This window comes from Raphanus sativus, chromosome 3 (assembly GCF_000801105.2).
Source record: "Raphanus sativus cultivar WK10039 chromosome 3, ASM80110v3, whole genome shotgun sequence".
NCBI lineage: Eukaryota > Viridiplantae > Streptophyta > Magnoliopsida > Brassicales > Brassicaceae > Raphanus > Raphanus sativus.
Window position 1 is genome coordinate 25,031,949 of NC_079513.1, and position 22,325 is coordinate 25,054,273.

At 36.4% G+C, this 22,325-nt stretch overlaps 4 protein-coding genes and 1 long non-coding RNA gene across 5 annotated transcripts; 1 reads left to right on the forward strand and 4 right to left on the reverse strand.

Annotated features, from left to right (window-relative positions):
• Positions 1-3,070: 3,070 nt before the first annotated feature.
• LOC130510134 (uncharacterized) lies at positions 3,071-3,862 on the reverse strand. Its single transcript, XM_057006480.1, has one exon. The coding sequence runs from the start codon at positions 3,860-3,862 to the stop codon at positions 3,071-3,073; it is 792 nt and encodes a 263-aa protein (XP_056862460.1).
• Positions 3,863-7,787: 3,925 nt separating this feature from the next.
• On the forward strand, positions 7,788-9,185 carry LOC130509416 (uncharacterized). The gene is made up of 5 exons (XR_008943434.1): positions 7,788-8,034; positions 8,122-8,206; positions 8,308-8,551; positions 8,658-8,797; positions 8,878-9,185. It is a non-coding gene; the product is annotated as an uncharacterized LOC130509416 (long non-coding RNA).
• A 484-nt stretch (positions 9,186-9,669) lies between these two features.
• Positions 9,670-10,981, reverse strand: LOC130509415 (uncharacterized). The gene is made up of 4 exons (XM_057005334.1): positions 10,536-10,981; positions 10,327-10,461; positions 10,029-10,236; positions 9,670-9,863 (listed from the first exon to the last, which is right to left on the reverse strand). Exons 1-3 carry the CDS (start codon positions 10,887-10,889, stop codon positions 10,045-10,047), a joined length of 681 nt encoding a protein of 226 aa, XP_056861314.1. The 5' UTR covers positions 10,890-10,981; the 3' UTR covers positions 9,670-9,863; positions 10,029-10,044.
• An 8,142-nt stretch (positions 10,982-19,123) lies between these two features.
• On the reverse strand, positions 19,124-19,984 carry LOC130510135 (uncharacterized). The gene is made up of 3 exons (XM_057006481.1): positions 19,640-19,984; positions 19,416-19,547; positions 19,124-19,321 (listed from the first exon to the last, which is right to left on the reverse strand). The coding sequence occupies exons 1-3, from the start codon at positions 19,982-19,984 to the stop codon at positions 19,124-19,126; spliced, it is 675 nt and encodes a 224-aa protein (XP_056862461.1).
• An 826-nt stretch (positions 19,985-20,810) lies between these two features.
• On the reverse strand, positions 20,811-22,308 carry LOC130509532 (uncharacterized). The gene is made up of 3 exons (XM_057005672.1): positions 21,586-22,308; positions 21,348-21,479; positions 20,811-21,239 (listed from the first exon to the last, which is right to left on the reverse strand). The coding sequence occupies exons 1-3, from the start codon at positions 21,928-21,930 to the stop codon at positions 21,018-21,020; spliced, it is 699 nt and encodes a 232-aa protein (XP_056861652.1). The 5' UTR covers positions 21,931-22,308; the 3' UTR covers positions 20,811-21,017.
• Positions 22,309-22,325: the final 17 nt, after the last annotated feature.

Below are 22,325 nucleotides of genomic sequence, written 5' to 3' on the forward strand. Positions count from 1 at the left end.
TGTTGATGCCTTGATGGTCATACTATCCTAATATATTTGCCTATCAACTAATGATATCTTGGCTAAAAATCTTTAAAAAATTCGTAATAAAGGAAGATTTAAAAAAGATTTACCACTTTTAAAGTAATTTAAATTATGATTCCCGATTTAATTGTATATATTTAAGGAATATTTCGTTACAGAATATATAGGAACTTCCATAACTTATACTAATATATTCTTTAGAATAATGCAACGCTATTCATATGAACTTTAACCTCTATATTAAAACAATTAGATCCCTAGATTTTGATCCATATATTTTATGCAATTATTAGTATCATTAACTTAATGATTTAAAAAATGATTACAAAAAGTATTTAAAAATCTTTCAAAATGATACAATTTTACTTTTAAGAATATATTTTGAAAATAACACTTTTAATATTGTTATTTAAAATTGAAATAAAAATATTAAAATTCAGATTTAAATTACATGAAATGTTAAAATATAAAAATAATGTTTTTTGATAGATAAAAAATTTGATAACCAAAAGATTAATCCCGCGCTTTAGGATTAAATCTAGTTTGTTATTAAAGTGGAAAAGCATGCCACATGCTTTCATTTCAGTTTTATATTACTGTTATCGTATGTTGTCTTGTTGATTAACAAACGAAACAAAAAAAATACTCTTCTTGTAGTTTCTCGGAACTTATTTCCTGTTTAGAAGTTAAGTATGGAAATTTAAAACACACATCACGGAACTAATTTAATTTAATTTGAATTAAAAAGTGGACTAAGATAATACAAGAAAAACTAAGGGAGAAAAAGGACTTTACACACTCTCTCTCCACGCTAGTCTCTGCTCATTTTCCCTATATGCATGCATCCGTACGTAAATACTGAGGAAAATGCTCTTTCTCTCTCTTACAACGATAGAGCACTTTTTCATTTGTCGTATTAAATGATAGAGCTCCTTTTGATCATATATAGAAAACAAATCAAATCATACGTTGTTAACCCGCTGGGCAATTTGGCCTTTTTAAAGATTCTTTTGAATTTCGTGTTTCCTCATTTCCTCATTTCCTCTTTTGTTTCTCCTACCGAACACGTATACTGTATCCCAGTTCAAAAAAATCACATATACTGTATAATATAATAATCGTACAATATATTCGTCTGCGATCTTATCGATCATTTAATGAAAAGGGCTAAAATGAGGGAGCACTGACATAACATGCAATCAGAATAAGCACCACCATTCTACCTCTCTCTAGATTTCTCTCTCTAGATTTCTCTCCGTCATCTCTCTAGAGACACCGACGAGATTTCCCGATTCCGGCGGGCGGGCTTGGCTTTCCTAGCCACCGCCGTCCGGCAAAAGCTCTCTCTATTTTCTTTTTCTTTTTACTTTGTCTCGGCTTTGGGTCGGTGCGTCGTTTTCGCATCGATTTTTCTAGCTTCCGGCTATGCATCGATATCTTCGGTGGTGGTCCGGTTTTGGTTCTCCGGGAGACGGTGGGTTCTCCACCGTTCATCGCCGGCGTTTGCTTCTGGGCCGTGCCGTTTCTTCTCGGATGGTGGTCACCGGCTTTCGTTTATCACGGATGTGTTCGAGCTGTGGAAGATGTGGTTACTTGTGAGATTGGTGGCCGAATTTGGAGGAGGTCTCGGTGAACCGATGGACGCTCTCTGAAGGTCGGGCCTTCCCGTGAAAGACTCCGGTTCCTATGCCTTCACACAGTCGTTGGGTGGAATCCGGTGGTCGTGGTTGTGCTCCCGGTGAGTCCGGTGGATGAGTTCCGTTTAATTACAGCGTCGACTTCTCGTGAGGAGGAAGTGGGTGACTTGCGATTCCGGTGAGATCCTGGTTTACGATCTCGGCGGCGACCGACAGCCATAGAGATAACGAAGCTTCATCAGTGGACACGCGTTCCTTCTTTGTGCGGTCTCGCACACGTGGGAGTGGAAACCGGTGCGGGCTTGGGTCTCGTTTTCTGTGGACCTGGCGGTTTGGTCTTTAGTTTGTATTGTTGGTTTGGGCCGGTTGTGGCCTTTCTTGTTCTTTGTTTTATATATATATAATATCTCAGTTGGAAGAAAAAAAAAACATGCAATCAGAATGGCGGACACTCCAGCCATTTGTTATTAATATTACACGCTTATTCTTCATTTTTACGGAGAAGTCTTCAAATTTTAATCAGACTAAAAATTCCCATCGTCGACATCCGATCCATATGTTTCTTTATAAATGTATCCGTTTTTTTTTCAGAAAATATTTCCAAAATTTACAGCTTTTTATTAAATTATAACCTCCAGAGATAGTAGACATGTGTTTATGTATATGCTACATTAAACAAATGATGATCAATAGGTAAAATAAAATTCTACAAAACTAGAGTAATATAACTATATATTTGGTATGAAGGCAAAAAATACAATTTATTAGCCGAATTATTTGGTATGGACAGGTAGAAGAACAAGCCAGACACACAAATTCGAGACAAGCAATGCAAAAGGATTAAAGGAGCATTTGATATGGCATAAAGAGCAAAGAGACGAAGCGCCAACTACATGTCACCTCCGCTCAGACCAAGGGCATAAACCCTCCATAACCTCTCTACGTCGATAATTCATCAACACTATTTCAGATTATGAATATTAACAATCTAAAATATAAAGTTATATAATTTATTAGTCTCTAATTAAAGTACTTTTACTTGAATGTAAATAACCATTTTCACGAATATTAACTATTCAAGAGGTATAATAGGTTATAAATGCATCTCAAGTTCTTTCCACTAGTATGAATTTCAAATTTTTTTTTTTCCTTAAAACCCTACGTGGGATATCCTTTCCAAATAAACTCCAAAGGGGTGAAGAGTTTACAAAATGGTTACAATCTGATCGAAGAAATATATAATAACTTTAATGAAACTTGTGTGAAGCAGGATAGAAGAGGTAACAAGTGATGATCTTTTAAGCCTGGAACCGATCAAACCAGATGGAGAGATAGGTTTCCTGAGTATTTTCCCGGAGCTGAGAGGAGGAGGGTCTCTCCCTGTCGATCCCCAATAGCTTGGCTCTGATTTAAAGCTGAATTTCTTTGACAATTTGAGTAGCGGGTTTGTTCACAGCAGAGTGCAAACGCGAGTTTCTCTCCCTCCATATAAAGTAGACCGCTCCCTGGAATACCAACTTTAAGACAGGTTTAAGATTGGACCTTGCCGGAGAAGTTCGCAGCCAATTTACCACATCTTGCAAGTTAGAAGGATGAGCCATTCGAAGGTTTGATAGCAGGAGGTTCCAGACCGCCACCGAGTACTGGCATTGAAAAAAGAGATGATTAGCCGTCTCTGGCGCATGACCACAGAGAAGGCAATCTGGTGGGACTGCAAGACCCCAAGATCTGAGTCTGTCTCGCGTTAACATCATGCCCTTTAGGAGAAGCCAGACTATAAAAGAATGCTTAGGAATTCTCTGACTAAACCAAACAACCTTGTGCCAAGTGACGGGCGGAGGTGAAGGGTTCAGAGAGCTCCAAAGACGAGAAGTAGAGAAAACAGATGGCGGATCCGTTGTGGCAATCCTCCACATATAATAGTCTTCTTCAGATGAATCGATGTCCGGGATTTGAGAAGGTAGAGCCTGGCGAAGCCTTCTCAAAATAGGACTTCTGCTACGAGTCTGTCTCCATGCTCCCGTGGTGACAACTTCAGAAACAGAACTATCAATGAGAATACCAGAAACCTGAGGTCCAAGAGGGCCAATGATATCAATAAGAGATCTCAAACCCGTCCAATTGTCATGCCAAAAAGACGCCTTGGTTCCTGAGTTAATGTGACATATAATGTGAGGCTTTGCCAAGGACCTCAGCTTCATTAGTCGCTTCCAAATCCAGCTTCCGACGTTTCAACTATGAATTTCAAATTTGTTGCAGGTTATAATTTTGTATTATTTTGTCAGTTGTTACATTTTAAAACAGACAGAGACGATTTCATAAACTCTAGAACAAAAAAAAGAGTTGTTGTAGCATTAACTTTATATAAAAGATTATTTATCAAACAAAAAAAGTTTTATACATAGTTTTGGCATGTGAGCAGTGCGCCAGTGTCGTACACATTAGTAGTCTTTTCCCCTGCAGTAAGGATTAGCTATGAGCTGCCTTTTTTACCTTCATCCAAAGATCGAGATGTTTAATTTTTCTTCCGTTTAATTAATTTAAACTGTATAAAATCCTTACCGTATTATAATTTTATTTACTTTTAGAAGTCCTCATCATGTAACTAATTTATCCAGCCCATTATTTTAAATGCTTACACTTTTTACATATGCGTAGTGGACTATAAATTTGAAGTAGAATTGCGTACTTTTCGAAAAAGATACTTAGAACAGAAATTATACTATTAGTGTTTCAAAAAAAAATACTATTAAAATTTTGTGAAATTAGGCGGTATAAGTTAACTAGCAAAAAAAAATTCATTATCTAGCTAAAATCACACATTTTCTCCTTTTTCTTTTTTTTATCTCTCTCTAATCTTTTTCTACAAAACCAATTTTTTTTTCTTAGCTATTTCACAAATAAGCCTAAAATGTTTACTTAGCTATTGCAAGAAACTATAATAGACTAAATTTAAAATTAAGAAGAATTATAATCCGTGAGGTTTTACTACTATATATACAACAACCGTTTTGTTGTCATAATACCCCCATGTAAGAAACACAAGTCACATATTTGAACTCTCACAAGAAAAAGAGAAGACATTTCTTATCTTCACTCCACCGTTGTCTAGACACAAGTTCTAGTCTTTGAACTCTAAGAATAGAAGCAACATCAAAAAGAGAAATCAATACATGAGATATTACAATGACGAACGTACACATCTAGAGATAATATGTTTACGTTTGATAGCAAATATTTTCTTTTGTGGAAATTATCTACAGAGTATACCAAGAAAATACTTACAATTTTTCATGTTACCTCAATTTATAAATAAATAAGATGTAATCACGAAAATAAACCTTAAAAAATGGACAAGACTTGGGTTCACCCCCTATGGTGAACCTTTAAATTCACCATCTTCTTAATGATCAACCAAAGTGCCAACTAGATTAATGATTAAAAAATATTAAATAATTTTTTCAAAAACCGAAATAATTAAAAAAATAAATAGTGTCAGTTTTAATAATGCTAATATCATTATCTAATCAATAAACTCAAACTCTATACCCTAAATCCGTATTCTAAACCCTAAATTCTAAATTATAAACCCAAACTCTATACCCTAAATCCAAATCTTAAACCCTAAACCCAAACCATAAATCATAAACCCAAAAACATGAACTCTAAACCCAAACTTATACCCTAAACCCAAATCTTAGACTCTAAACCCAAAACGTAAATACAAAACCCAAACCCTATACCCTAAATATTTAGATTAATATTGATGTTGTTCTTTTGAAATTTAAGGTTAAGAATTAAAGTTTGGATTTAGAGTTCATGGTTTGGGTTACGGTCTAGAGTTTGGGTTTAGGATCACGGTTTGGGTTTAGGATTTATGGTTTGGGTTTAGAGTATAAGATTTGGGTTTAGGGTCTAGGGTTTGAGTTTAGGGTATAGTTTTGGATTTAGACTTTAGATTTTTTGGTTTATGATTTATGGTTTGGGTTTAGAGTTTAAGATTTGAGTTTAGGGTATAGAGTTTGAGTTTATAAGTTAAAATTTAGGGTTTAGAATTTGGATTTAGGGTATAGAGTTTGAGTTTAGAGATTAAATAGTGACATTAGCATTATTAAATATGATATTATTTATTTATTAAATTATTTTATCATTAATCTAGTTGACACTTTAATTGGTTATTAGGGAGGTGGTGAATTTAAAGGTTCACCACAGGGGTGAACCCAAGTCTTATCCTTAAAAAATACGCATGTTTTTCTTAATTACTAATGATGACGTCACCTGTTTACAAAGCGGGTAACTTTTAACCAGAATAAAAAATAAAGAACAAAACTTAGCTTCACCCCCTAAGATGAACCTCTACATTCACCCACCAATAGAAATTAGTTAATTGAGATTTCATATCTTTTAAAAAAGGAAACCAAGTAATAAGAATTTAATGAAATAAAATTATGTTTTTAGATAAATAGAAAATAGTAGCAATTAAAAAAAATATTTGGTTTAGTATTGATAAATCCGTCAAAAAATACTAAACCCTAAATCCTAAATTCTAAATACTAAACCCTAAACCCTTGGGGAAAGCCTGAACCCTTGGGAAAAGTCTATACCCTAAATCGTTAATCTTAAACCCTAAACCCTTAATCATAAACTATAATATTAAACCCTAAATTCTAAATACTAAACCCTAAACCCTTGGGGAAAGCTTGAACCCTTGGGCAAATCCTATACCCTAAATCGTTAATCTTAAACCCTAAACCCTTAATCATAAACCATAATATTAAACCATAGGATTAAGAGTTTATGATTTAATATTTGTCAAAGAGTTTAGGGTTTAGGGTTTCGTGTTAGAATTTAGGGTTTAATATTATGGTTTATGATTAATGGTTTAGGGTTTAAAATTAACGATTTAGGGTATAGGATTTACCCAAAGGTTCAGGCTTTCTCCAAGGGTTTAGGGTTTAGGGTTTAGAATTTAGAGTTTAGGGTTTAGTATTTTCTGACGGATTTAACAATATTAAAAAGAATATATTTTTTTGATAATTGCTACTATTTTTTATTTATCTAAAAACATAATTTTATTTCATTAAATTCTTATTACTTGATTTCCTTTTTTAAGAGATATCAAATCTCAATTAACTAATTTCTATTGGTGGGTGAATGTAGAGGTTCACTTTAGGGGGTGAAGCTAAGTTTTGTTCAAAAATAAAGTAATGAATTGGCACTAAACAGAGATATTTGTTTAACAATCCAGGTGTCCATCTCGCTACAGTCCCTACCTCATTAGTACACTCTCTCCTAGAAAGATAAATTTGGGTTTGTCATTACTCGGTTCTTCAAAAAACTTAGGGTTCCAAATTCCAAGGTTCTCTCCCAAATTTCTTTTCCTCTTCAAAAATCTGTTTTTCTTAGTTTCTTCAAAAGCTGGGGTCTTAAACCTCTCTGCTTCACTAACTTTTGCTTGTTACGGTGTTAAAACTTCCTGCTTTTTGGGTCTTTGTTTTTCGGTAACAGCTTTAGATGAAAGTCTGATTAGACATTTCCAAGTTGGTCTACGTTTCTTCCAAATCTGGTTGTATATACCTTTACATTGAAAAGTTCTGAAAAAATAACGTTGGAAGTTTGTCAAAGATTTATGATTTTCTTTAGTCCTCGGTGTTTTATAAGTTTTGGATCTCTTCTCGTCTATTTTTTTTTTATTGTTTTACAAAAAAACTGTGTATATCTTCTTAATATATTTCTCCTGTATCTTTTTGCTAAAGCTGTTCATTAGTCATTTTTTCCCACCAAAAAGGGTTTTATTTCTTAGAAAATCTTTAGGTCACACATTAAAAGGTTATGGATTGGAATTTTGTTACTATTTGTTTCTCTTCAAACCTTGGCGTTTTGACAAGACGTTGTAGCCCAATGGTTAGGACGGGTCCCCGCCTGCATCCAGGTAGGGGGTTCGATCCACGCCGGAGGGAACTGCCTTGCAACGCTCTTGTCATCCACACGGATATGGGCCATGCTTTCGGCCCATTTGAAAAACTGGGAGGGGCGTCTATCCGTGGGCATTCCTTCCCCTTGGGGATTAGTCTGGGCCTTCTGGGCCTGGGATACCCCCAGGTTAAACAAAAAAAAAAAAAACCTTGGCGTTTTGTTTGTATAGATCCTATTATCTTTTGGGTTATATCATAATACTGTTTGTCTTCTTGTGTATGTCAAAGCAATGGAAAGTGATAAAGGAAGAATTGGTGGGATAGGCGGTGGTGGTATAGGGGCTGGAGGAAGCAGGAAAGAGAAAGGCTTAAATACTAGTAAACGTGAGGCAGCTGCTAAACGAAAAGCACGGCCAGATCCTCCCCAACACTACGATGTACCTCAACCAACACCACGGGTAAGATACCATTTTTAATCTATTGTGTTATTTTTTTTTTTAGATAAAACCCTAATTGTTATCTTGTTATGTTGATATTTTTATCAGGTTTTCGCTGATGGAAGCAAACTGCTTTTTGATTGGTGTCAGATACACCCGACTTTGCTTTGTCATATTATTTGTCAAATCACGGGTACTTAAAACTCTCTATATTAGTTTGTTTTTGTATAGTCATATCAATGCAAATTTATTCTAGTGTTAATTTGATTTTTTGTAATTCAACTTAAACATCAGATATCTGTTGGGCTCTAGTTCTTGGCCGGATTCTCCAGTTCGTGTACAACAAGGATCGTCACAATGTCAATCAACACAAGTATTTGGACATTGATGGCTTCGCAAAATTGTGAAATTGGGGAAGAAAGAAATAGCTCATAATAAAGTAGCTGAGAGTAGTAGTATGGCGGTTGGTTCTCTTAAAAATGCAATGAAGCACATACATGACGTTGGAATACAGAAAAAGAAAGACACTATCAAGACGGTAAAGCATTCACTAATCTAATAAATCTTTATATATATTTGACCATTTTATTTATATATCATATGTTCATATTGATTCATTACTACTTGTTTTGCTTGTTTTGTAGAAATCAAAGACATTTACAGTCAAGGGCTCTTTTTTCCTATAAAAGATGCAACTCCAGGAATGATCACTCGTTTGCTAGAGACTAAAGGTCCTGTTGGTATGGCACTTGATGTGACCCCTGTGCTTCTAAAACTTAAAGATGTAAGTTAAGTTTTTCTATAACAATTGCTATACGCTAGTATAAATCTGGCTACAACTTAAACGTCAATGTATTGTTTCAGGGAATTTATAGGGTACCAGAGCCAGAAGTTGGAAAAGAGAGACATGTCATCACTATTGTAGCACATGGGGTAACATTAGATGGAGAAATTTTTTTCGATGTGCAAAACACATGGGGAGTCAACTGGGGAGTTGCAGGTCATGGGAGGATCATAATTACAGGAACCACTAACGACATCTTTTTTCTAGACCAATTGCTTAAGAAAAATAAGTAAATTTGGCCTACACTACCTGTTTAGTTTCATCTTATAACTTTTCTTTCTAATTTTCTTTATTTTATTTTATCTTAATTATATTTCGACTTCTTAAATCCAACCTTCTTTCGAATATATTATCATTTTGTTTCTAAATTTTCTTTTCTTTTTCATCTTGTTTAAATTATGTTTTAAATTACTAAATCCAATCATCTCTTTGGGAAACATCTTTTGAACATGCTTGAATACTTGTCAACAATTCTCAAAAGCTCATGTTCATTGAACTGGAAGATAAATAATTAACAAAACCTTTAACAATCTAATATTTTCATATTTATCAGGACGTTCTCTTCATCGTAAAAATTAATAATCAATTTTCTATATAGTGTACATAATATATGTGTATACATCTACAAAAATTGCATTGTTTGAACGTCCCAAATACAAAAGTATCAACAAATTTTTTTAGACCAAATGAAGAGAAACTAATAAACATCCTGACGTTACGAGTTATAAACATCAATTTTATCTTTGACAATATTATCTCAGGTAATCGCCCACCCAACGAATGACTGAAGGTATCGTCCACATCCAAGAATATAAAATAAACATCAAACATAATATAACAACCATCATTAAGATCCATAATATTAAATCCATAAGTCTCAACGCAAAAGACATAGATAACATTAATACAACCTAAATCCATCTGGGACTCGGCTTAATCATAAAAGACTCATTTTAATACATTATGATCTTGGTCTTCCTCGTAGACTACCACCAGCATACCAAATCTGCAAGGATTAGATTGAAGGATTAGAGAGACTAAGATGAATAAATAAATAAATAAATAAATAAAATCACCCCAGACGACAAAAATTGGAAGAGCTATAAGTATTCCAATAACACAGCAACTAAGTAATTCCAAAGAAAATAAAAGACTAAACATATGAACATACCTATGCAGGTCACAGATTAGGATTTGGGAGAAGCTGGTCGGCAGAGGATGGGAAAGGGAGGTTTTGCTCCAAAATCCATAGCCTTGGCTTGATACTCCACGAGAGGACCATTGGTATACTCTCGAGCCATAAAGGTGATGTACAGCTTCCAACCATCTCCTACTTTCATATTGCCTCTAACGATGCTTACCAATTCCACGGTCTTATTCTAAGTAAATAACACACACAACCATCGCCTATATGTGAGTATAACAACAAATTTAAAATGTTTATATTTGAATAGATGAGTACTCATTACCTTCTCCTCGTTGAGTTTCTTAACACATAAGGAGGCAATAGACTCCAAATATTCCCTTGTGGTCATGTCAATCCAAGGTTCTTCCAGATCAGTAAGGGGGAAGATGGACCTGAAGGGATCTTGTTCATAAAAACCCTAAAAAAAAAATCAAATACATAAAAGATCCAACTTTATAAAATTGGATGAACAAAGAGGGGGAATTACGTTACCCGATTCTTCCAGGCCTGGATCTTAAAGTCGCGGAACACTTTGTACTCCTCTTCGTCAGAGAAGCTTTTACGGTCCTCAGGGTCGTAGAACTCGTAACCATCGAAGCTATCCTTATCCCACTCCGGTTCCGGTTCTGGGAAGTTTAAGTAATTAATCCTAGGAGATCTCACCACTCCTTCGTCTTCTTCTTCAGTGTCGACAGACCATGCGCGTCCGCTGTCGGTATCGCTATCCTCTTCCATGCTTGTGTCGTCGTCGTCGTCTTCATCTTCCAACTTCTGCTTTTTCGACACAGAAGAGTCCGATTCCTCCTCAGTCGCAGCTCGTTTCGCCGTGAAATCGTCGCTTAGCATCGTCGCTGGAGAATCGAACAAACCCTAGATATCTCTCTCTCTCTCTCGACACACAATTGGGAACGGAGCAGATATGACAATAATGAACCGTGTGTGTTTACCGATGTGTCCTTATATCTCTCTCCCTGCCTATTTGCACACGTGACTCGGTCGGAAGATTACTTGGGCTAGTGAGCACATATATGGGCCAAGCCTGATATAAGCCCATAGTAATTTCACGAACACTTTTAGCCCCCGTTTATTTACGAACCACCTGTAATTAAATTCATAGGTTAATGTATTACCAAATGTACGTGTGTCACGTGACGCCTTTTCCGAATTAATAATCTTTTTTCCTGTACAGGATTAATAATTTTTTTTTGGACTAACAAAAAAAAACAGAATTATAAATATGTAAGTAAAAAGCTGTTAATCTTACAAAGCCGAAAATTTATTGGTAACATTAGTGCTGTATGTGTCTTAATCAAGGTTAATGATTACAAGTTTTCACAAGAGTTTTGAATAGATAATTTCCATCTCTAATGTTGTCAAGTGTCCTTAACGAAAAACAGAAGTTACCAGCCTCCAACTTCTTCAAAATACAAACGAACAATCAAATTCCCAACAAGAACAGTTAACAAAGTTCTGATTTGGTGTTCTGTTGAACTAGCATTACTAACCTATAGAGAAGAGGTTGGGAGCATTCAAGCAAACAATTAGTGGTGGAAACTGAGGGTTCCGAGTGACGACTGAAGAAGGAAAAGGGAACATACGGATGCTCGCGAAGTTCGGGCAGGGCGACGTGATCCTGGCGTGGAATGCCGTCGACGAGAGGAGGAGGATCGATGGAGTAAGTGCTGTTGCGAGGTTCACGATCGATCCAATGATGATGATGATGGCATCTCCGTTTTAGCTTGAGAGTAATCTCCAGAACTCATCCAAGAACCACTGAATCCTGAATCCGCAATTTGGCCATTGAAAGTTTTTAACGGTTTATTTCGTTCAGACCCGACCCGAATCCAATTCGATTCGACCCGATCCATGGTCATTGATTGTAATGCTCGGTTTATATGAAGGCCAAAGGTGATTAAAAATTATTTTGGGTGAGGTGTTTTTATCTTCTTTGTCAGGGTCACAAAATTGTAGTATATTTTTCTTCTCGTCTATAGTAGCATCTAAATCTGTATGAGCTCTTGTCAAAAAAAAATATGTACGAGTTCAATGTTTTAAAGCATCGGAAATCTTTTTTTTGAATCTACTTTCGTCTTTGTATCATACTTTCTAGTACATTTCTGATAGAAGTTGGTGATTAGACATTTTCACATCAAAATGAGTTGCTATTTCAATCTTCTACATATACTTTCATTCTTTACAAAAACTTGGTTTATGACTCTCTTTTTTTAAATCCTTGTAATTCTGTATATTTTGATCCTATTTCATTTATCATAATAAAACATACAACATGTTCTACTTTGAGTATTATCATCATAATATGAATTTTTGTTGTTGTGTATGTTTCAAGAAAATGGACGGTGATAGCAGAGACACTGGTGGTATGATAGGAGCCCAAATAAGGTTAGAATTTGAATAATGAAAATTCATGAATGTTTATTTTAATCCTTGGTGTTTCTTAAGTTAAGATCTCTTTCATTCTTGCCTTCTTTTTCATTAATGTTTATTCAAGAGAAAAAAATTGGGGTATTATGTTTTCTTGTGTGTTTTGGTTAGAATTTGTTGATTAGACATTTTGACATCAAAATGAATTTCTTTCTAAATCTTCTGGATATACATCTTTTTTTACAAAAAACTTGATTTCCGGTTGTTTTTCTTAAAATCTTTTGTGTTCCATATGTTTTGATCTTGTAATCTCCTTCATTATAACTAACTTTTGCTCGTGAAGGTGTGAAAACTTCATGTTATTATACACATGTAAAGTCTTGATTCATGATCATGCTATATGACTCTTGAGTGCACAAACTTGGTACATATACAATCAATTGTGTGTTTCATTACAAAGAAAAAACTAACTTTTATATGTATCATTGATTTCATCTGTTGGATACTAAATGTCATATTGGATAACACTTGAAATATTCTTTGAGGTGCAGAATAGTGGAGGACAGATTGGGGAGTCAATGGTCATGGTAGGATCATTATCACTGGAACTACAGATGATGTTTTTTACATGCATGAGGTATTTACATGTTAGATCACTGTGAAAGACTTGTTTCATTTTACTCCTTCATTTCTATTTATGTATGTTTTGAACTTTTGAAATCCAATCCACTGTCTTTGTGAACACGATGGATAATTGTTTAAAAAACTTATATTCAGAAATCTAATCACTAGCCTATTTTTATATTTTTCTACGTTTCATGTTTATTATGCATCAATTTTCCATATATCTTTCATTCTGCATAAACTTTCCATGTAGTTTTCATTGTGTGTATGTGTTATCTATAATTTCGATGTATGTACAGTAAAAATTCTATAAATTAATAATGTTGGGACTTTGGTATTTTATTAAATTATAGAGTTATCAATTTACAAAAAAAAATCTTTTTAGATTTTTTCTATTTTAAGCTATAATTTTTATATATAAGAAATTTTTTATGTTTTCCTTATTTTCTTCACCAAATATTTTACCGTCATATTTGGTTATATCAACATGAAATTCTTATTTTCTTCTTCTTTTTTCCTTATGTTTTCCTTCATTTTATATTTGTCTACTTTAATATTTGATTCCCTAAATTGTTTACTACCAATAGAACTTTTTGAGTCCAAACAATATTGAATGCTTGTTGAATTAGAATTCGAAAAATTATCATCCTCAAAATTATAAATCAACAACCTAATTAGATAAGTTCTATATAAAATAGAAATTCTATAAATTACAACTCAGTAAATTAAAAATACAATAAATTAATAAATTTCATTGGTTCTGAGTTGGTCCGGTTCAAAATATGATACAAATATATAATATATTTTTTTTAGAAAATCATATGTAAATATGTGGTTCCATTAAAATCATAAATTAATAATATATATATATAGTTTATATAAGTATAAATAAAACATTGTATTGAGTTTTATATTCACAAATAAGTTCATTTTTATTGTTTCTTGTCACTTTACTATATTTTTGATAATGTTTAGTAGAAGTATATCTAAAACAACATTTGAAGTCTATTAAACATATTTCATATACACCAATCTGAATAATAAAACAATATGTAAATCAATTTTCTTAAATTTAATTAATGTATATACATAAAATCTAAACAAAAAATATTTTTTGTAAATTAATAACTCTACAAATTAATAACTCTACAAATTAATAACTCTACAAATTAATAAAATATCATTGTCTAATTATTATTATATAACTTTTTACTGTACATTAATTTTATGACCATATTTGAACCTCTCCACTCAGTTGGATTGATGAGTTCTAACCTTCTCCTCGTTGAGTTTCTTAACACACAAGATGCACCTGAATGGATCTTCTCCTAAAACCCCCTAAAAATCAAATACGAAAACATTAAAAAGTTTGATGTCGTTCATGGGATAACAAAAGAGGTTACTTGTGACGTTACCTTATTCTTCCATGCGGAATCGTTCGTACTCCTCATCGTCGGATAAGCGGTTCTCAGGGTCGTAGCAGTCGCAACCATCAAAGCTGTCCACATCCACTCCGGTTCCGGTTCTGGCATGTTTAATTAATTAATCCTAGGAGGTCTCACGACTCCTTCATCTTCTTCTATCTCGACACTCCATGCGCGTCCACTATCGCTATCGCTTTCCTCTTCCATGCTTTTATCGTATTCATCTTCGAACTTTCGTTTCCTCCTCCGTCGAAGCTAGCTTGGCCGTCACGTCGTCGCTTTTCATCGTCTCCGAAGAATCTAACAAATCCTAAAAATCTCTTACCCTGGCCTAAAACGTACGTACATGCGTGTTGCATGTCTCTTTTCCTCATCCTCCCAATTAATAATCTCTTACTGTAAATCAAAAAGATTTTAAGCGTTTACGTGTACAAAGTTATTCAGACAGAAAAAAAAAGTTTTTTTTTTTTTTGCTATAAGACAGAAAAAAAAGTTACTGATAATTTAAAATCTTTTAGCTAAAACCTATATTTTTAAAAAAGGCGACTACAAGTTTACACACGAATTTTGCATAGATGATTCCACCTCGAATGAGGCATTATGGTGCCAAGACTGGTATTTGGCAATGAAAGCAAAAATATTCTGCTTCAATCATCTTAAGATATAAACGAACAATCAAGACCACAATACAGTCAATTCTAAAGACCATAAAGTGAAAAGCTATTCACATAGCTGTCCTGCTATTTTACTTACCACTGTTTTTTTTTTTTTGAAAAAGATTTTACTTACCACAGTTGCCGATATTTAGACCATGTTTTATTATTATTTTTTATTTTTTGATAAGTATTTGAATTATCATAAAAATGAAGCTGTTTGTACATTTACAAGGCTAATAATGCGGTTGAGCCGTTTGCTGCCAAAAAAAGATAAAAAACAACAAAGAGGCTTTCATGCTAATAATGAGATCACTAGCAGACAATTAAGAATATTTCAGCCATATTCCCATGAGAGGGCGAAATTTCTTACGAGCTCTCTTTGCTAGGAGGATATTTCTGAGCGTCCTGTCGATCAGTTTGAAAATAACCTGCGGTGTTGAGCATAGGTTGTTGTGCAGACGATTGTTACGCTCAAACCAAAGTCGTGTGACTGTAGTATGCACTGCTAAGCGACGAAGAATCAAGGGACATGTGCTGTCCTTTAAGTCGAGCCAAGAGATAAGTGCAGTCCATGTATGAAAGAGCAGGGGAGAGTATCCTAAGTGCCTTATTACCATGTTCCAGACTTGTTCACTGAAGGAGCACCTTAGAAGAAGGTGGTCCCTGCATTCATCATACTGGTTACAAAGGAGGCAGACAGTGCTTGTTCCCGGGTCCCAAGTAGAAGTTCTATCTCGAGTAGGTAGACGGTTCAGCTGAGCTACCCACATGTGAAAGGCTTGGCTCGGGATGTGTCCGCTAAACCAAATCGCCTCTGTCCAGACTTGTTGATCTTCTCTGAGCCGTATGGCGTTCCAAGTATGGGACGCAGAGAAAGTAGTGAGGGATTGACCATCAACTTCCCATCTGTATTTATCTGCGTCATTGGTTGAGCTGGGGAGAGAAGTAGAGCAGAGAAGTATCTGAAGATTCTCTGCAGCAGGGGATCTCGCTGGCCTCAATGACCATCCTGTTTCAGTACAACAATCTCGGAGCTTAGCATGGAGCGGGATTCCAATATGTCTAGGTCCGTTCTGTCCGAAGATATTTATCAGAGGGCCAAGAGCACACCAATGGTCAAACCAGAAACTCACAGAGAGACCATTACCAACATCACACCTTAGGAACCTTCTTGCTAGAGGCCTTAGCTTGAGTATGGCTTTCCAAATCCAAGAAGCTTGCTTTTTTTCATCAATGCTCCATATACTTTCTCCTTGAAGGCGATGATGTTTTATCCAAATAGCCCACAGCGACTCAGTTTCAGAGTGAAGGAGCCATACTAGTTTCAGACACAAAGTCTTGTTCCATGAGGAGAGGTCCCTTAGGCCAAGACCACCTTCTGATTTTGGTAAGCAAACCGATGTCCAAGAAACTTTTGCAGCTGCTCTTTTGGTAATGTTTCCATTCCATAAGAACCTGGAACACAAAGATTCAATAGCTTTGATACAACCTTTAGGCAAGATAAAGCTCGAGAACCAGAAATTGATTGTGCTGAAGATGACGGAGGACAGGAGCTGTTTGCGACCGGCATAGGTGAGGGCACGGGTCATCCAAGAAGAGAACCGTCTTTTGAGCTGGTCAAGGAGCTGTCTGTAATCACATATTCGTAGCTTCCTGTGCATCAATGGGAGACCCAAATACCGGACAGGGAGAGAGCCAAGTGAGAAGCCCATGTTCTTGAGTTCAGCAACCTCGATCTGGTTCATTCCTGCAGTAAAAAGCTCTGTTTTTGCTCTGTTCATAGTGAGACCTGACCACAATGAGAATCTGTCTAGCGTGTCCGCTATCTGCTGGAGGGAACCAGTTTCTCCATCAAAGAATATCATAATATCATCTGCGAAAGCAAGGTGGGTGACTTCCGGGTTTGAGGCAGACGGATGAAACCCAATAAGACCTTGACGGTAATCATTGTTGAGCATTTGCCCAAGAACCTCCATTGCTAACACAAACAGATACGGTGAGAGTGGGTCACCTTGACGTAAGCCGCGAGAACCCCTAAAATAACCACCAAGTTCGCCATTCACCGCAACAGAAAATCTTGTCATGGTGATGCACTGAGCAATGAGGTTTACAAAGGAGTCAGGAAAGCTGAGGGCCTTTAGAATGAACAAGATGAAATCCCAGTTAAGAGAGTCAAATGCTTTCTTTAGGTCGACCTTCAGAATAGATCTTTTGGAGATGTTCTTCCAGTTATAACCTTGGACAAGCTCTGTCGCCATAAGAACATTCTCTACAAGAAGTCTACCGGGAATGAAAGCAGACTGCGTGTTCGAGATAACACTACGAAGCACTTTCTTGAGGCGGTTCGCTAAGAGCTTAGCAATCACTTTGTAGACTGTGTTACAGCAAGAGATAGGCCTGAAGTCCGATATAAGGACAGCATTAGGCTTCTTCGGGATAAGAGTGAGAATGGTTGCATTCCACTGCTGTAGCAACCTGCCAGAAGTGAAGAATTCCTGAATCGCGTCAATCACATCCTGGCCTACTGTTTTCCAGTGGGCGGTGAAGAATTCAGCCGGGTAACCGTCCGGGCCTGGAACTTTGTTCTTAGGGAGAGCATAGAAAGCTGACTGTATATCTTGATTAAGGAGCAGCCAGAGAATCCATAACAGAGGGCGAGCATCTATATGGGACCAAGTCAGAGATGTCATCAATAGTTGAAGCTGAAGCGAGGTAATTTCCACCAAGCAGATTCGAATAAAATGAGACAACATGAGCCATGATCCCCTCCCTGGTATTAATGATGCCACCATCTTCATCCTTCAGAAATATAATTTGGTTTTGAGATGTCCTGGTTCGTACTTGCCTATGGTAGAACCCTGTATTTGAATCACCCTTGTCCAACCAGCAGACATGCGATCTTTGGTGGAAAAAGGACTCCTCCGCTTTAGCTAAGGTAACCCATTTTGCATAAGCTTGCCTCTCCTTAAGGCCTGCAGCAGCTGACGGCGAGGAGAGAAGAACACGCTGACATGTAGTAAGTTCATCAAAAGATTCTGCGACCCTTTTCTCAATATCTGAATAATTATCCTTGCTGAAAGTCTTGATGATGCTTTTCAAAGCTTTTAACTTTTTAGAGACCAGTAGCATCTTTGTTCCTGCAAACGGAAGAGAGTTCCAACAGTCTCTGATTATCAGCTCAAAATCTGGATTATCATTCAAAAGAGAGTAGAACTTGAACGGTTGCTTTATCTTAGGCTTTTGAGCATCGAGGAACACACAGCATGGGCTATGATCTGATATGCCCGGGTCACCAAAAACGCCCAAAGAAGAAGGGAATGAGTCGAGCCATCTATCGTTTACGAGAATTCTGTCCAGCTTCTTTGAGATGACCGTGGCTCCATGTTTTATTATTAGCAGCTCCACTATAGACTCAATTAGATTACTTGGATTTTGGATCATGCTGCTATGAGAGCTTTCATTGTATAGTCAGCTTATGAAAGCCTCCATCATCTGAAGACCTTCCAAATACACAAGAGAATGCCCTTACAAATCATTTAATCAAAAATGCTAACTTATATTAAACATCAAAAAAAAATTATGTCTGCTTTATTGACAGTTATTATCTCCGGTCCGTGAGTGTCAAGTGTAGGTATCCTCCCCATTTAATATCCAAAATATAGATAAACATCAAATATAGTTAGCAACCATGATTAAACTCAATAATTATACCGACAACTTAGAAAGTAGGGCCATGATAAGTCTTAATCCAAAGACATAAGACAAAACATAAACCATCTCGGACTCGGCTTGCATATCAGTGGAAAACATCATTTCAAATACCCCTTAATCTTGGTGTTCCGCGTCGACCAGCAACAACATACCGATTTTGCAATGACTAGATTGAAGATTTGAAATTCAGAAAGACAATCATCCGAAACTACATAAAAATACTACTAAGTAATTACACTGAGAATAAAAGACTAAACATAAAAATACTTATGCAAGTCATAGATTAGAGCATGCTAGAGGCTGGTCTACAGAGAATGGGAAATGGAGGTATTTTGTTTCCTGCAAAATCCATGGCCTTGGCTTGATACTCCACGGGAGGACCATTAGGATACTCTCGAGCCATAAAGGTGATGTAAAGCTTCCACCCACCTCCTGGTTTAAGATTGCCTCTCACAATGCTTACAACTTCCACAGACGAACCCTAAGCAAGTAAAACACATACAAACACAGCATCCTATCTGTGAGTATCATATCAGGAAAAAGTTCATAGTTGAACAGATCAGCACCCTACTCACATTCTGCTCGTTGAGTTTCTTAACACAGAGGGAAGCAATATCTGTCAAATATTGCCTATTAGTCGTGGTTGTCCAGAGATCGTCCAGATCTCTAATGGGGTAGATGGATCTGAATGGATCATCTATAAACCCCTAAAAAAATCAAAACAAAACCAAACACGAAAAGATTTAAAGAAAATTCATTGTGTGGGGATAATAAAAAAGAGGGGTCATGACGAGGTTACCCTATTCTTAAAGCACATGGTTTTATACTCGCGGAACTCTGCATACGCCTTGTCGCTGGAGAAACCTTTACGGCCGTCAGCATCGAATACCAATTCGTGGTCGTCGTAACTGTCCTTGTCCCACTCCGGTTCCGGATCTTGCAAGTTTGAATAGTTGATTGTCGGAGAGTCATCGTCTTCTTCGTCGGCACTCCATAAGTATGGGTTATTGCTATCGACTTCGTCTTCGTCTTCCATGCCTGTGTCGTCTTCATCTTCATCTTCGATCTCCTGTTTTTTAGAGACAGAAGAGTCAGATTCCACCTCCGTCGAATCTCGTTTCGCCGTCTCATCGTTGCTTTTCATCGCTGCCGGAGAATCGAACAAACCCTAGAATTGTCTCGCTAACACACAGATTGATTAGGGGACAATATTAAAATGATACTCTTGTATGTATTTACCGATGTGCCCTTATAATATCAGTCGTTTGTCATAGGTCAACGTATTACCAATACGCGTGTCACGTGACACTCTTTCTTCCCCAATGCATTTACTTGCCGCTTGCTTTCCCGGTTTTGAAATAGCATAGCTTTTCTATATAATGATATTAGTGGAGGGAACATATTTTTTTTTTGCTACTTCCCATCATTGATGATATGCTATTTTCCTCCCAATCTCATCTAAATATTTTAGGTATCATTTTGTCTGCTATGTAATGATAATATTCATCAAAAATTGGTAGACCACTGCGTGACTTAATGAACACGGAAGAAAGTGCCTGACAAACCCCGCCTAGCTAATCAGTAAAGTAATTTCGCGTCTCAATGGCCGTCTTTGATCTTTAAAATGTTTTTTGGCTTTGCAGGAATCAAAGCAGTCATAAAAATCACAATCCTGAAAATAATTTTGTTAGGGAAAGAATCATCCTCTCCTGGTCAATTTGTTATTATATAGACAGCCAAATCACCGTGTGTTTGGGCAATTAACGGTGAGCTTAAGTTTCAGTTATAGAATGGTCCATGTCTTAGATAACTTAACGTCCACGCAAAAAATAATATTTTACATCACGGAAGGTGTTTGAATGTTAAAAGAATAATCTACTATCACATGATCTTTTTCTCACTCATCTCTCTTTCTCTTTTAGTTAAAATTATTTTCTTCTTTACAACATCAGATAAATCATACGATACAAGTTAAAAGGTAGGGCCATAAGTTTGAAGGCCAAAATAAAATTGAAAGAAAAACTAAAATCCACATGGACGCATGCTACTTATAACTGGAAAGCCATATTTTGATCTTCATCTTCCCCAAGAAGAGAAGAGCATCATACCCAATCTGCAATGGTAAGGTTGAATTGTTGAAGGATTAGGAATATTCTTATAAGCAAAGAACCCTATGTTTACTTCACTTTCCCACAATAATTGACAACACAAATCATGCTAGAGGCACGCCGGCAGAGAATGGGTAAGGGAGGTTTTCCTCCAAAATCCAAGGCCTTGGCTTGATACTCGATGAGAGGACCATCCGGAGACTCACGAGCCATAAAGGTGATGTACAGCTTCCACCCATCTCCTGGTTTTAGATTGCCTCTCACAATGCTCACAACTTCCACAGACAAACGCTAAGTACAATAAAACACACACACGCATCCTGTCTGTGAGTATCATCATATCAAATTACAGAAGAAGAAAAAAGGGGTTCATATATATTTGATTAGATCATTTCTCACCTTCTCCTCGTTGAGTTTCTTAACACACAGCGAAGCAATATCACTCAAATATTGCCTCTTAGTCACGGTTGTCCAGAGATCGTCCAGATTTCTCATGGGGTAGATGGATCTGAATGGATCATCTAAAAACCCCTATATATAAAACAAAACCGAACACGAAAAAGATTTAAAAAGAAAATTAAGAGTCATTTCATTGTGTGGGATAATAACAAAGAGGGGTCATGACTCATGACGTTACCCTATTCTTAAAGCACATGGTTTTATACTCGCGGAACTCTTCATACGCCTTGTCGCTGGAGAAACCTTCACGGCCGTCGGGGTCGAATACCAATTCGTGGTCGTCGTAACTGTCCACATCCCACTCCGGATCCGGATCTCGATAGTTTGAATAGTTAATCGTCGGAGATCTTACTACGTCTTCTTCTGCGTCGGTACTCCATAAGCCTTCGTTATCGCTTTCTTCTTCTTCTTCCATGCTTGTGTCGTCTTCATCTTCATCTTCGATCTTCGGGTTTTTAGGGACAGAAGAGTCAGATTCCACCTCCGTTGAATCTCGTTTCGCCGTCACATCCTCGGTCTTCATCGTTGCCGGAGATTCAAGCAAACCCTAGAGATATCTCTCTCTAACAAACAAATTGATTAGGGCACAAGGCAGATGGCAATATTAAAATGATACTCTTCGATGTATTTACCGATGTGCCCTTATAGTGTCGGACTCGGTCGTTTGTCATAGGTCCAATGTATTTACCAATACGCGCGTCACGTGACACTCTTTCTTCCTAATGCATTTACTTGCCGCTTGCTTTCCCGGTTTTGAAATAGCATAGCTTTTCTATAGTGATATTTGTGGAGGGAACATATTCTTTTGCTACTTCCCATCATCGATGATATTTTAGGCATCATTTTGTTTGCTATGTAATGATAATATTCATCAAAAATTGGAAGACCACTGCGTGACTTAATGAACACGGAAGAAAG